Source organism: Tamandua tetradactyla, chromosome 9 (genome assembly GCF_023851605.1).
Source record: "Tamandua tetradactyla isolate mTamTet1 chromosome 9, mTamTet1.pri, whole genome shotgun sequence".
In the NCBI taxonomy this organism is placed as follows: domain Eukaryota; kingdom Metazoa; phylum Chordata; class Mammalia; order Pilosa; family Myrmecophagidae; genus Tamandua; species Tamandua tetradactyla.
In genome coordinates this window covers 113,483,818-113,498,075 of record NC_135335.1, presented here as the reverse complement: position 1 = coordinate 113,498,075, position 14,258 = coordinate 113,483,818, and the positions used below count along the sequence as shown (strand labels likewise).

The 14,258-nt window shown below is 34.3% G+C and overlaps 2 protein-coding genes across 20 annotated transcripts in view; one reads left to right on the top strand and one right to left on the bottom strand.

Moving 5' to 3' along the window:
• SGTB (small glutamine rich tetratricopeptide repeat co-chaperone beta) overlaps window positions 1–7,238 on the top strand; it is a 78,386-nt gene extending 71,148 nt beyond the window's left edge. For 6 of the 16 annotated variants that reach the window (XM_077117335.1, XM_077117333.1, XM_077117342.1 and 3 more), the window contains 3 exons: window positions 2,133–2,170; window positions 2,408–2,491; window positions 3,971–7,229. In XM_077117335.1, coding sequence (XP_076973450.1) covers window positions 2,133–2,170; window positions 2,408–2,491; window positions 3,971–4,082 — 234 coding nt within the window. In that variant the 3' untranslated portion in view covers window positions 4,083–7,229. Of the gene's footprint in view, window positions 1–2,132; window positions 2,171–2,407; window positions 2,492–3,970 lie in introns of all 16 variants that reach the window. The other 10 variants (XM_077117336.1, XM_077117340.1, XM_077117334.1 and 7 more) reach the window with 5 other exon arrangements.
• TRAPPC13 (trafficking protein particle complex subunit 13) overlaps window positions 6,885–14,258 on the bottom strand; it is a 57,446-nt gene continuing 50,072 nt past the window's right edge. The window contains exons 8-12 of one of the 4 annotated variants that reach the window (XM_077117330.1): window positions 14,014–14,147; window positions 12,828–13,026; window positions 11,302–11,402; window positions 8,747–8,897; window positions 6,885–8,619 (exon numbers count right to left, since the gene is read on the bottom strand). In XM_077117330.1, coding sequence (XP_076973445.1) covers window positions 8,512–8,619; window positions 8,747–8,897; window positions 11,302–11,402; window positions 12,828–13,026; window positions 14,014–14,147 — 693 coding nt within the window. In that variant the 3' untranslated portion in view covers window positions 6,885–8,511. The remainder of the gene's footprint in view (window positions 8,620–8,746; window positions 8,898–11,301; window positions 11,403–12,827; window positions 13,027–14,013; window positions 14,148–14,258) is intronic. The other 3 variants (XM_077117331.1, XM_077117328.1, XM_077117329.1) reach the window with 3 other exon arrangements.

Below are 14,258 nucleotides of genomic sequence, written 5' to 3'. Positions count from 1 at the left end.
ACCTTCCAATGCAAAGCCACTATGATTAGCACTATCATCAAGTAAGAACTTTCCTCTTCCCCTTACTTCTCTTGCTGCCACTTAAACCCTGAGCATGCAGGGCCAGAAATTTTGGTTAGCAAATTGGGGAGAGGAGAGTAAAAGCAGTATAGGGCAGGGAGGTGGGTTAAGAACAGCCAATCATGTCCCTTTTCTACTATAATTGGCCAATCTGTAGCCGATCTGTGCTGTAGCTGGAAAAGTCTTACCTGTAAATGAAGTTTTATGCATTTGGTTATTATACTGAGCATGATTGATTAAGTACTGGAGGCATTCTTCTTTTTTTTTTTTTTTTGTATGCTATATGGTGGGGGTCACATTTTATTCTTTTTTCCATGTGAGTATCCCATTATTACAGCACCATTTGTTGAAATTTTTTGGTGGGGAAGTGCATGGACCAGGAATTGAACCCCGGTTTCCCACATGGCAGGCAAGAATTCTGCCACTGAACTACTTATGCCCCTTCTTTAAAAAAAAAAAAAATTTCTTTTTTGGGTAACATATAACATATATACAAAGTAAAGAGCACAGTTCAATAAGTAGTTACAGAATAGATCCTAGAATTTGTCAAAGGCTACCATTTCACCATTTCAGAATTTTCCATCTTGCTACTCTGACGCTAGCATCTAGAAGGAAAATTAATATAGCAAGTCAGCAGTCATACTTTTGTTAAATCCCATTTTCTCTGTTATATGTCCTCCTTCAATCCTTCTCACGGTCTGTATGGGTCTTTGGGCAATGCCCATTCTGACTTTTTCATGTTGATAAGGAGTGTCCTAAAGGATAGTTGGGATGAAATTAATTGATAATCCTGGAGAGGCTGATCCCTCTGAGTTTGTCTGATTTAGAAACCTCCAGGAATTTTATGTTTCAGGAAGGCAAACTAACGCATAAAACCTTTATAGTCTGTTTGAACCCTAGGTGTCAATAGGAGTGATGTTGGTTGGGATTTAGCAAACTGTGGCAATTAGCACTATATAACTGAAGCTTACATAAGAGTAGCCTCCAGAATAGCCTCTTTGATTCTGTTTGATATCTCCTAGCCATTGATGCCTTATTTTATTACACATCTTTTTCCCCCTTTTGGTCCAGAAGGCATTGTTGATCCCTTAACTCAAGGTCATTTTGTAACTTAAAGTGCCTGGAGGACTTCGTAATTAAGTTACTAGAAAATCCATAGGACCTGCTTTAGATTTCTTTCAGGTGTTAGATTCTAGAAGGGGAAGTAGTAGTTTTGCAGCACCAAATTAAAGGTACTGTAAAACAGAATAAAATGCTTTATGTTTCCAGCTCATAAATCCTGCTTTTTTAATGCCTTTAATATTCATGTGTTGGCTGAGAGACACCAGTCCTGATTGAGACTTGAGGACAGTTATTGAATTATTTGCAAGTGTCAAACAATTATCTTTCTGGTAATAAAAGCAGGTGTTTTTTTTTCTCATCTTATTTATGGTGGGTGAGTTAAAAGTTACTGTATACATGAGCTATTGATTATACACCATGCATGGAGTATATGTGTGTGAAGATTTGTCAATAAAAATATTTTTAAAAAATTACTGTATACTAAGATTTAAGCTAAACTTAAATTTTACATTAATATTGTTGATAGAACCTATTTGAGGCAAAAAAAATAAAATTTTGCTTCCAAAACAAAGTTTTAAAAGTATGTATCTGTGCGTTAATCTGCTCTTCCTCCCCTTCACTACCGTAAGCATGGGAAAGTTTGAAACTACTGGGTCCCAAGGAGCAAGGTCACACATGTCTTATGGTACACTTTTGGGATGGACCATCTCAAATGTAGGAGATTCTTTCAAAGATTTCTTTTGGCTCAGTTGTTCTGATCAGTAGAAAATAAACTGCCATCAGTATCCTGTTTATAGTATTGTTGGCAATCTCTTTATCTTTGCAATGTATTTTTAATGTCATTTTTTTCTAGTAACTCTTTATTCCATTCAATTTATATAGCACACTAAAACTCTACAAAATTTTGGTACATAGTTTAGTCTTTATTTCTGTACTTTTTTTTTTTTTCCCTTTGTTAAAGATCCCTAAGTATTAATTGTCTAATGGGAGATGCCCTTTTTCAATTCCAGGCTGCAAGTTTAATGCAGAATCCTCAAGTTCAACAGCTGTAAGTATAGAAGGAGCTTATTATATTTTTCCCTCTTCCACCTGTCAGGCTCCTAATTTGGGCACATCAGCACAAAAATTATAAAACTGCCCTGAATGACCATCAATGGGAACTTTAACAGCCATACTTTGCCTAATCTCTTACGTAATATAGGTACGTTTAAGTCACTTTTCTTTGGGCAGTTATTGTACTTGTTAAGAATGTACTAATCTTAGGGCTATTTCTTGTGTACTCTAGGATGTCAGGAATGATGACAAACGCCATTGGAGGACCTGCTGCTGGAGTTGGGGGCCTGACTGACCTGTCCAGCCTCATCCAGGCGTAAGTGTTACTTAAAAGAGAACTAGTGGGTGAGCCATGGTGGCTCAGTGGCAGAGTTCTTGCCTGCCACGCCGGAGACCCGGGATTGTTTCCCAGCGCCTGCCTGTGCAAGAAAAAAGAGAACTAGTGAAAATGTATTTTATGTTTTACACTTTGTCTTTCAAGTGAGGGAACTAGAGCTATTAAATTTTTATCTTATAGTCTGACCAGCTATGTCTCTTCAGAGGGAAGCAATTAGAAGAGCTAGGCCTGCATTTAGTCTTTTGATTTGTAGCCTAAGTTTCCCTTATTTCATTTTGCTGTTAGTATATGAGGGTCCTCAATTTGAAAGTTTTCCTTATTTCATCTTGCTGTCAGTATATCAGCATCCTCAATTCTAAAGGTTTTCCTTATTTCATTTTGCTGTCAATATATCAGGGTCCTCAATTTCTTAAATAGGGATATCAATACTATCATCTTTATAGTGGGTCCTGAGGATTGGGGATTGGTGCTTTTGAGGGGCAGGGAAACAGTAAAATCATATGTCCAAACAAAATGTAATCTCATATATAAAGCAATTAACCCCCATTTTTTTCAGTGAAGAACCAAGAAAAAGAAGTATTTTTTTTAGCAGATCTGAAAATGTAATTATTCAGGGATATAGATGAACAGTAAAATATCTACTTCAGTTATATATTAATTTAGGTACACATACACATTTAAAAATCACATATTACATATATAAAATTAAAAAAAATTTTTTCCCCAATACTTCTAATTTAGAAAACAATTTTATCCAAACTTCTTTCAGTGTGTGTCATCACTAGAGAAACTCCTTGCATCTTTCACTACTTGAGTACATTACCTTCACTTCCATCCAAATTAATAAGATACACTGCTTCTGAATCTGCATGTAATCGCTATCACTGTCAATTTTACACAAAGCCACAAGTACTGTACCTTTTTGTTGTGATTAGAACCATGTAACTACTTAAAATATTGCATTTTTAATGATCTTAAGTGACATGATTATAATGCTGACACTTGGAATTGAAGGTCACACATTTAAGAATCTGAATTAAACTTCTTTACCTTTTAAAAAATCAGTTCTGGTAGGATATCAAACTGGGTGTTATGCTCTGTAATGTGAAGGATTAAGATTTGAAAAATACCTTGCATATCTGAGCACATACAATAAAAGTATAGATTTCTTAGCCCTTTGCATCTTTATGGTTAAGGACTAGAGTGAGTGGTAGATGTCACTCAGTTTAGACACTCACTTTTTAGCTTGGGTGTTTTGTTTCTTATAAATATATTCTCTGTAATAACTATATATGGAAGCAGTGGTAAAATTACAGATAATAAAGTTGTGATGCTAAAACTTGTTTTTATAAAAAGTTCCCTTTGAGTAGTCCTTGCAGTTGTTTTTTTGTTTTTTTTTTGCATGAGTTTTGTGTGACTGGCAATTTCCTAAGTCATACCATTGCCTCTTTATTACAGAGGACAGCAGTTTGCTCAGCAGATACAGCAACAGAATCCTGAACTTATAGAGCAACTGAGAAATCATGTCCGGAGCAGATCATTCAGCAGCAGCACTGAAGAACATTCCTGACTTGACCAGGGACGTTAGCTCAGAATGCAAATGGTTTCTGGCTCTGAAGTGTTACCCATAGATAATGGCCATAAAAAGCACCATAGCTGATCTTTGAAAATAATGGAGGAAAAACTCTTGTGTATATTCCTAAAGAATAAATCTGTTTAGATAATAGGTTTATTACAAACAGATTTGAACATAATATGACTCCTTTGGAAACAGATGATCAGTAGGCTTAACTACAAGTGCCAAGATAGCATTGGACAAGATTGCATTTTGAAACCTTTATCATCATATTTGTATATTAGATTTAACAGAGTATATTTATTGAATAGTAGGGCTATTTATTGTTGTGTTCTCAAGCTCCAAATTCCCTCAAGTAAACAGTTTTGAGACGGGAGAGAAGCAAAAGGAAAGATTTCCCATGTTGGCCTAGAAGAAATATACTTGCCACTGAGCAGCATGTTTCAGAAAGTTTTTTTCTGAGAAGAAAATTTTTATTTAGGTTTGGCTTTGATAGTGCTATCAGTAATGAATATGTATCATAGGTGCCATTACCATCTTTAATGCTGCTTGTTCTAATACATGACAGGGGATCTTAAGAGCTAGTGGAAAGCATCATCGATGCAAGGAGTTTGCTTTGAAAAGAAAAATAGATGAGGTGAATGTAGAGGGAGTGAGGTACGATGCTCAATTTTTTTGCCTGGCTCTCAAGTAATCTTGCGTGCAGTTTGATATTGATAACATTAACATGGTCAGTTGTGCTAAGAACATAATGAAATACATTTAGAAATCCTTAATGGTGTTCTGGTTAGGTCAGTCATACAACTATTCAGTTTAATTGGCACAATTTCATCGGTGGTGCATGTCCATGTGAATTCTCAAAATACAGGCAAGGCTATACCTATATTTAAATAAACCAATGGCTTGACCCTAAGTTAAGGATTTTCTAAGTGTCATTAAATTATGTTTCCATAAGCATTTGAAAAAAACAATTAATGGATTAATCAGTGGATTTCAGAAAGCTTTTATCATGTTGCTTGTTCATGTAATTTTCTGCTCCTATAGTTTGGCTTCGCATGCCACTTATGCTTAACCTTAATTTGATGCAACTTAAATATAATAGTACACTTAAAACATTTTATTATAAATTACATGCTATATTAGTTAGTGGAGAATAGTGGCATTGGGTATTAACGGCATGTCTTTAACTACAGTGTGGAAGAGGCTATTCTAATTCCGGTTAGATTTTCTTTTGCGTGTTAATCACAAATTTGGTAAAGTGGGGGCTGACATGATTTCACAAGTGTGAGTGAAAAATGAAAGTAATGTAAAAAAAAAACTAGTAATATTGATTATCAGGGTCTTCCCAAATTACCAAGTTTTTCTTTCTTTTCCTTTGTAAGATTAGAAGAGTAGTTCTATAATTCAGGTAGTTCTGGTGTAGGTCCTAGTACTGTAATTTAGAGAAACACTAAGTTTTAGAATATTTTCTCATCAGTTAGACCTGAAAGTAAGTTTCTGGGCATAGGCTACATTGAAGATCTATATGGTTCTGGCCAGAGTAGGTAGGAAATGAAATTTTAGGCATTCTGAAATTAAATTTCTTATATTCCAACTAAAACAACTTAATTTTCCATGAAATCCACTTCTGTGTTCAAATGTTATACAGAATAAAATGTTAACTAATCAGATACAAATGATGACAGCGATAAAAAAAAATTCCAGAAGCAAAATTGATCCTTATTTAAAAATTAGTCACTCTTATCCAGTGTTGAATAAGTTAGTTTCTAGCATAACTATCTTGAGTTTATTAAAAACACTTTAAGATCAATAAAATTGATAAGCCTCTTGTTAGATGGACTAAAATAGAGAAAATACAAATGAATAGTATCAGCAATGAAAGGGAGGAGTGTCACTACAGACCATAGATATCAAAATGGTAATTGAGAAAATCCCAACTGCAGGTCATATGTTTAACAACTTAGATGAAACAGATGAATTAATTTTAAGGTAGAAACTACCAAAGTTCACTTAAGAAATAATGAATAGACCTCTGTTTATTGAAGAAATTGAATATGTAGTTAAAAACATTCCAGAAAATACAGGCTGAAATGGTTTCACTGATGAATTCTACCAAAAATGTAAGATATGTCAATTTTATGCAGTCTCTTCCAGAAAATAAATGAGGAGGAAACACTCCCCACACATTTGGCCAGTATCACCCTGACACCAAAATCAAAGACATTATAAGAAAAAATACTTTAAATAATGTCTTGATATGCTAACATTTGTAGTTAAGGAAGCCATTCTTTTTATATGAAATAATGGGAATGGTGTATTTCTTTCATTTTACCCTTTTAGTTTCTTTGCTAATGTGCCACTGATGACGAATTCAATATATAGGATACCTGTCAACTATCTTGATTTCCATTCCATCTAGATCACTTTTGGTCTTCAAGAAGTACCTTATTACTTTGAAATCATTGCATTACAAACTATTTAAAGAGACAGGTCTGTGGGTTGGATTGTGCTAGCAACTCTTAAAACTATATGAAATGCCCCCCATACTACTCTTGCTTGTCTGGAAAACTACACTCCCAATCTAAGTAGAGGAAAAAGAGGGTATAGCAGTAAAATTTCGTGTACATTCTACTTAGGATGCTATGTAAAACTTAACATGTCCTGTTTATGCAAATGACATTTTCATTCAGTGTACCAAATTGTTTATCTAGTTTTATAATACGGTTTTAACAGATTCTAAGATTGCATTATCTAACCTTTACTTAAAATATGTGTCTGGGTTATTGTTTTCAAACAGAAAATACTTTATAATTAAATAAAATTAATGGCAGATTTCAAGTGACCATTATATCTTACTTTTTAAATTTGAAATAGGATGAAACAGAAGATTTCAGTCATGAGAAGAACCTTGAAAAACAATCCAAGTGCCCAGAGCAGTGGCTTCAGTCTTGTTTCCTCCTTTAATTAATCTTAATTATTTTGGAAGAAAGACTTCAGTTTTATACTACTTGAGTTTTATTTTGCACAGACATTTCATGAATTATTAATCCAATTCTGAACAGAGCTTTCATTGTGGACCAATTGTTATGGCAATAAATTTAAGAAAAGTCAATTTTTGTATTTGATTTAATGTACTCTTACATTTAAAAACTATATACATTCTTGCATTTCAGCTTACCAAAAATAGGATAGCGTCTATTTAATAGCATAAGTTTTGTTTTCCTGACAAAATATTCAAACCTTTTATTACATTCATGTTCCAAAGTTTACAGCCTTAACTTCCTCACTGTTTTTTTTCAAGACCTAAGTAAGCAAGTCACACAGAGATATAGCTTTACTATATTAATACACAATTTAAAGTTCAAGATCAAATACCGGAAGCTGAGAATCTTTTAAATGTGCCTTATGAAAAAGAGCAGCATATTTTTAATGGCCAAAAAGCAAAACAAAAAAGCAACAACAGAACCTTTTGGCTTAGAATTAGAAAATTATTAGTCTAATTAAAAGTTAACTGAGTAATGGGCAGGCCGCAGTGGCTCAGCAGGCAAGAATGCTTGCCTGCCATGCCAGAGGACCTGGGTTCGATTCCCAGTGCCTGCCCATGTTACAAAAAAAAAAAATAGTAATAACCTAAGAAAGGGACCAATTCTGATCAGCTCTCTAATAACTCAGACATTTCTTTGTGTGTATATAGAAGCCCAACTACATACCACAGTAGTCAAAATACAATGATTTTGAGAAAACAATTAGAAAAGCTCATCCAATACTGTGTTAGCACATACCAGTTTACAAGAGGACTACCCCAATTTTTTAAAATACTTTTCCTGTTGACTGAGGAGCTAGGGAAAAAAGTGGGGATAACTACAATATTTCCAAATAAACTTATTATGAAGCTTCTACATTTCTAAACAATGATTTTATCTTTTAGATTTGCAAAAAAACAGCTAGGTTGTTTCTGTAAGCACAGCCATATTCTTTCATTTACAGTTGTCTGCCTGTTTTCATACTACAACAGCAAAGCTGAGTTGCAACAGACATGGTATGGCCCACAAAGCCTAAGTTATTTGCTAGCTAGCTTTTTATGGAAAAATGTTGCTGACCTCTGTTCTAGATGCTTGCTAGATAAAAATGGTCTTAAGTGTAGAGATTTTGGAGAACAAAGTTCAAGGGTCAACTAAAATGGAACGAAATGGGATAATGTGTATAGGAAATGCACAAATGTTTATTTAGAATATAACAAGATAAAATCAGCAGAGGATTCTCTTTAAAACAAATATTTAATATTTTAAAGCACTCAGTTTTACACAAAAGATATTTAAATAATACGTACTTATTTCTTCTGTTAAACATCATTTTACAAACTAACAAAGATACAGATAGCAGTTCTAAGAAACTAAATGGAAAACATAACTGGAAATTTTCTTCAGCTTTCCACTTTAATGGCCGAAGATACCACACAGACTTGTGCAATGTCGTCATATTCATATGTTCTCTTTAAGAATGTGTCAGTCAGTCTTAAGCCGGAAACACTCTATTGAGAGAAAAATATACACCTAAATTTTCATTCATAGGTAATTATCACATAAACTGCAGACATATGGTGAATGATGATAGGTTAACAGTCCCCAAATATTGAAATTATTCAAAAAAAAGCATACTTGCAGTCCTTGTACTGAAGACAGGAGAGTAAGGGCAAGGCAGAGAGAGGAACTTGGATGTAGCTTTCCCAGCTGTCTTCCTGAAATGCCACACCAGTGGATAGAATTGGTGTTGCACATTTCTAAAACAAGATCCATAGTCCTTTCACTGCTGGACAAATCAGAAAAACAGGAATAAATCTTGTTCCTTTCACAAAAAGGTACTATGGTATTTCTTCCATTATTGCTAATGAACTTGTTTCCTGGGTCTCCAGGAGAATATAAATCAGGTACAGATCTGAAAACATTATGTCATTTTTATTTCACTTAAAACAGAATCAGGAAAATGAAAAGAGATGGCCTCTTCTGGGGCTTACGATGGCACTTAGCTGAACCTGCCTGCCTGGATGTTGCTGGCCTTGGGGTTCTAGGTTGAACGCTGGCTCCCGGGCTGACCTGTTAGGAGCTGTGCTATTTCTCTGGAAGGCTTGCAGATATCTGTCTAATCTTGCTGCTATGCATTCTTCCTATCTGTGTTAGGTACTCTTCTGGAAGGAAAAAAGGGCAAACTGAGTCTGGCCCAGTATTTCTGATATGTAACCCTTTACTATTACAAATATGCAGCTAATGTGGAAAATGAGCAACAAGACTCTTAAGAAGGAAATACTATTCATGTTTGGTTCTGTATTGTTCAAGATAAAAAAAGACTGCTTCTGCTTATAACTGGCACCACCAGTTCAGCCTCAACATTTATTAAAATAATTTTTAAAAAAGCTTATGCAGGGGCGGGCCGCGGTGGCTCAGCGGGCAAGAGTGCTTGCCTGCCGTGCCGGAGGACCCCGGTTCGATTCCCGGCCCCAGCCCATGTAAAAAACAAACAAACAAACAAAATATAATAAAACAAGAAAATGTTTAAAAATGTTTCCCTTTCTTCCTCCCTTCCTTCCTTCTCTGTCTTTCCTTCCTTTCCTCCCTCTCTCTTTAAAAAAAAAAAAAAAAAAAGCTTATGCACATTGTATTTTAAAAAACAATCTTGGTGTATAATGGAGAAGTCTCCTAGTCTACCCTACTTTCAACTTTTAAAGTCTTTTTTTCTCACAGTTGGCTTTATATTCTAACATGTTCATTTTACTTTTGAATTTATTGATTGATTTTAGACAAACTAACTTTATAGGTAGTCAGTATATATACACCTAGATCTCTCCAGCAGGCATTTAAAATAGCCACTGTATGACAGAGATCAGGTTAGATGTAGTACATAAGTTTTCATTATGTTTCACATGTAATATTATGGGTGTGCTATGTGCTCATGGGCTTGTGAGGAAACTGAAGATCTAAGAAACGTTTTTTTAGAAAATTCTTATTTGAACCACCAAAAGTTAAGTGAACACTGAAAGAACTAAATTTATTTTTTTATAGGACTTTGTCAGTTCATGAATAAATGATTTGCTATGTCTCAACAAATCCCCAAATAAACCCTATAAGAACAGGGTCTTAACCTGTGTGGGGGTTGTTTACTATGATATGGTAGGCACTGTATAGAAAGCTGGGTAACACATGATCCCTTTTATGGAGTAATTTAAATCTAGTGAGGAAGAGACTAATTATTATAAGAATTAATAATTATTATTATAATAATTATAATATATGTAAGTATTGCTAAAAAGCTGTGTTAAAATTTGCTGTGACAGAAAGAAATTATTAATTGGGCTGGGAGGTTTAGAAAGCTTCATAGAAGTAGGTATTTCTGTAATTGTGAAGGATTAATATTTCCTATCTCCCTAATATAAAAAAGTTGGAATGCATATGGGATTAAAGAGGTTTATATATTCTGACAATGGGAGCTGGGCTTCATCATTGCAATATTATATCAAAATGCCCCAACCAACAAAACATACAAAGGAATAACAAAAGTAATAGAACTGAGAATTAATCCTAGCTTTTTCTGACTTCAAAGACCTGTGCCTTTTGCCTCCCAATAGGTAGACTATGTTTTCTATTAGGAAAGCTCTATTTCCCAATTTATGATTATCCTCATATTAAATTCATAACTAATTTCTGGTTTCTTAGTACAAAGATACCACACTCAAGTACAAGCATGCCTCAGAAAATCCATATTATTACTTTAAATCTATATTTTTCCATAAGGACCTCCTAGTTATGTATTAGTAATCTGAAGTGTGTTTAGAAGTGTAAATAATGAAAAGAATATGGACTATGAAGTCAAATACACTTGGATTCAACTTCTCGCCTCATCTTTACTAGCTCTATGAGCTTGAATAAATCACTTAAAACCTCTCTCAGTTGGTTTTCTCCTACATAAATTGAACACTTAATAACCATTTCATAAAATGTGATATATGAATAAAATACAGAAGGTGCTTAATTCAGTACGACCTCAAAAATATTTAATGTATTCCTCCCAGATGAAGAATTTTATATTATTCAACATCAACATCAGAGAAGCCTATATGTGAAGAAGGACCTTAAAAGGAGACCGTATTGTAAAAGCTTTTAAAATTATCTTTCAGGTAGGTAAGGAGGAAAGGGCATCTATCCACAAACACTGGCATTACCTGCAGTTTGTTATTTTACAGGTAATGTGAAATGGTTCTTCTAGGTTTACGGTATCTGGGATTGCCTCCAATGACAACCTAACATCTCCATAACCTGGAGCCTAAGAGAAAAAGCAAGACAGTTAATATGGTTAAATTACAGAATCTTTTTATTTTAATGAAGGTGGCAAACCAGCACCTTCTCTCAACAGTTGTTGGGTCACCAAGCTTAAATTAGGAAAAAATACTTTTCATCCTGTTTCCTCATTCACTGTTTATTCATTCTGACTTCTTGTGCTGCTCCTACCTGAGGAACAGCATTGCACACTTCACTTGTCTTTGCTGTAACTACTACATATGCAATAGAGTTAAGATGAATCTCATAGGTAAGTAAGAAATTTCATGAGTCTTATCTTAAAGGGATGATTTCCAGAGATACTGTAACTTGTACATCATCACTCTAAATAGACAAGGTTACTGCCTAAAGAACAAGATGGGAAACACTTTGATATGAGCTTTATCTTTTCATAATAAAATACCTTTTACAAGACACATGGGCAGGGACCACAGAAAACATCAGTAGGCTTGAAACATACCATACCAGGATGACAGCTAACTGGTGTATTTCAAAAAGAGGCCCCATGATTGTCTTTTCTTAAAAAATGTGTTTTCCTCCATATATGTATTTATGTATCTATACATGCACATACACAGAGGCAGACGTGATATGTATATCATAGGAAAATTTCTTCACAACTTTTTATTTTTTTGAGAGGGGCGGTACAAGGGCTGGGAGCTGAACCCAGGTCTGCGGCATGGCAGGTGGGAGTTCTGTTACTGAACCACCGGTGGAAACACCATGATTGCTTTCTTAGAAGAAATTATTTGCAATTACTCCAAGTAATGGCTATGCAATGAATGAAAATCTTTCCTTTTAAAATCATAACCTCACACAATGTAAAGAAAGTAGACTTCAGAAAATATCAGAACAGGTAATATCCAACATAAAGGAAGAACCTTGTGGCATCTTTTTACTAGTACAAGAAAAAGAAGACTCCCAGAACAGAAATTAGGTCAAATGTCCAACCAATGTTTCTAAAATAACTTTTGTAGGACTCACCTTCATTCTGAATTGTAGATGCCTCAGATTTTTAACATCCTTAAAAAGGTATGAACTGAGTAACTGAATGTACTAAATCTAAGAGTTTCAGGGTATTTGCAAACAGAAAAATTTAATGTACTGTTAAGTCAGATGGGTAATGAGCATTAATTAATGGAGGAGGGTACAATTGACAAGCAATTATTTTCATCTGTTAAAGTAAAATAACGTGTGAAGGAGAAATTAAAATTTGAACATTTCTGATGATCTAAATACCAGTCTTCTACCTAGAGATAAAAAAGAACAGTCTTTTTTCTCTCATTCTCTAGTACTATTAATGCATTCTTGTACTCTGATTTTTAGCAGCAGACCTAGGAAAATTTAAGTTGTTGTAACTCCCCTCCAACTTCAATGCCAAAATCCCCATCAAGCTCCTTTCCAGACTTACCATTCTTTGAAGTTGGCTGGTTTGTAACCTTCCCCTTTCACCTAGATTTGTTTTCCACACTATATCCAATTTTCCAATTACAGTTACTCCCTTAATGATGCCTGCCTTTTCTGCAAACTCCTTCTTGGGCTTTAGGCAGTATAAGTACTGGCGTGTATCCATTGGCTGCAAATAGGCTCTTGACCCAAAGGTAGAGACACTGAGAAGTGAAGAGAGGAAGAAGAAAAAGATTTAGCATATTTTAAAAGAGAAATAATGGCTGTGATTATTCCTTTAGGACAGGAACTGGGTGATTTACCATTTAAAGATCAAGAATAGAACAGATCAGTGGGTTTCAACACAAATGAAAATAACTTTTACTTAGAGGATTTATTTTATTTTCAACTGAGTGATGTGTTATTTATACAGAGTAAACTGTTTATGACTTGGAACATCCTCAGGTTCTTTCTAAGAGAATGAAAAAATTATAGGAGAAGTATCAATTAACTGAAAAATTTAATAGAAACCAGAACCTGAAATATCCTGTCCCTTTTCTCTAGAATTGTCAAAATGGCTTAGAATAAAAAGAAACATTGCACTGTAAAATAATCATTTTCAAAATGAACTGAAAGAGAAAAGGTCACAGATTAGGAAAAGAAGGGAAAATTGTTTTTCTCAGTGGGGTTGAGGGGTGTGGGGGCTATGGACTTTCCTCTATCTGACCACCATAAGATAAAAGGAAACTTATTCTTATTTAAGAAAATTAGGTACTATCTTCCTCAACTATTACTTTCTTTCTTATCCATATTAATTTTAAACTATACATCTATTTATTCTTCCTTTTCTAAATTACTTATCGAAAGATATGACTTCTTTTCACAAAAGAAATTAAACCACTTATCCCTATGACCATTCCTTTTGATATTGGAAGAGTATTTCTTTTTAAGATTCACTCTCATTTTTACCTTTTCTAACTTCTCCACTATTCTTTTCCATGACTCAGTTTAATCATTTGCAGGACAGGGGTTGATAGCTTCTATATTTATCTCACTGAATTTTTGTGAGAACTAAAAGAACAAGTACTTTGAGTAGTAAAATACAAGATGCAAGGGGCTAGACTATATTTCTTATGGATAACTGAAGCACTGATACAATATTATTGAGATAAAACACATACACTTTAAAATATTTTAAAACCCACATTTACCATTCTCCAGCTTGGTTGACAGAATTTAGTTCTGCTACATTGTACATCATAGATGGCTCCAATGAAACCTTCTCCATAAACATGGGTGAGGTTGTAATGTTTTGAATCTGGGCTTCGAGAAATACTTCATCAGTCTGAGGATATGAAAAAAACATCCACCAAAGTGTGATAGTACTTTAAGTATTTACCTCAATAACAATATCTGATCTATATGAAGAAAAAATATTAACCACAAATGTGATTAG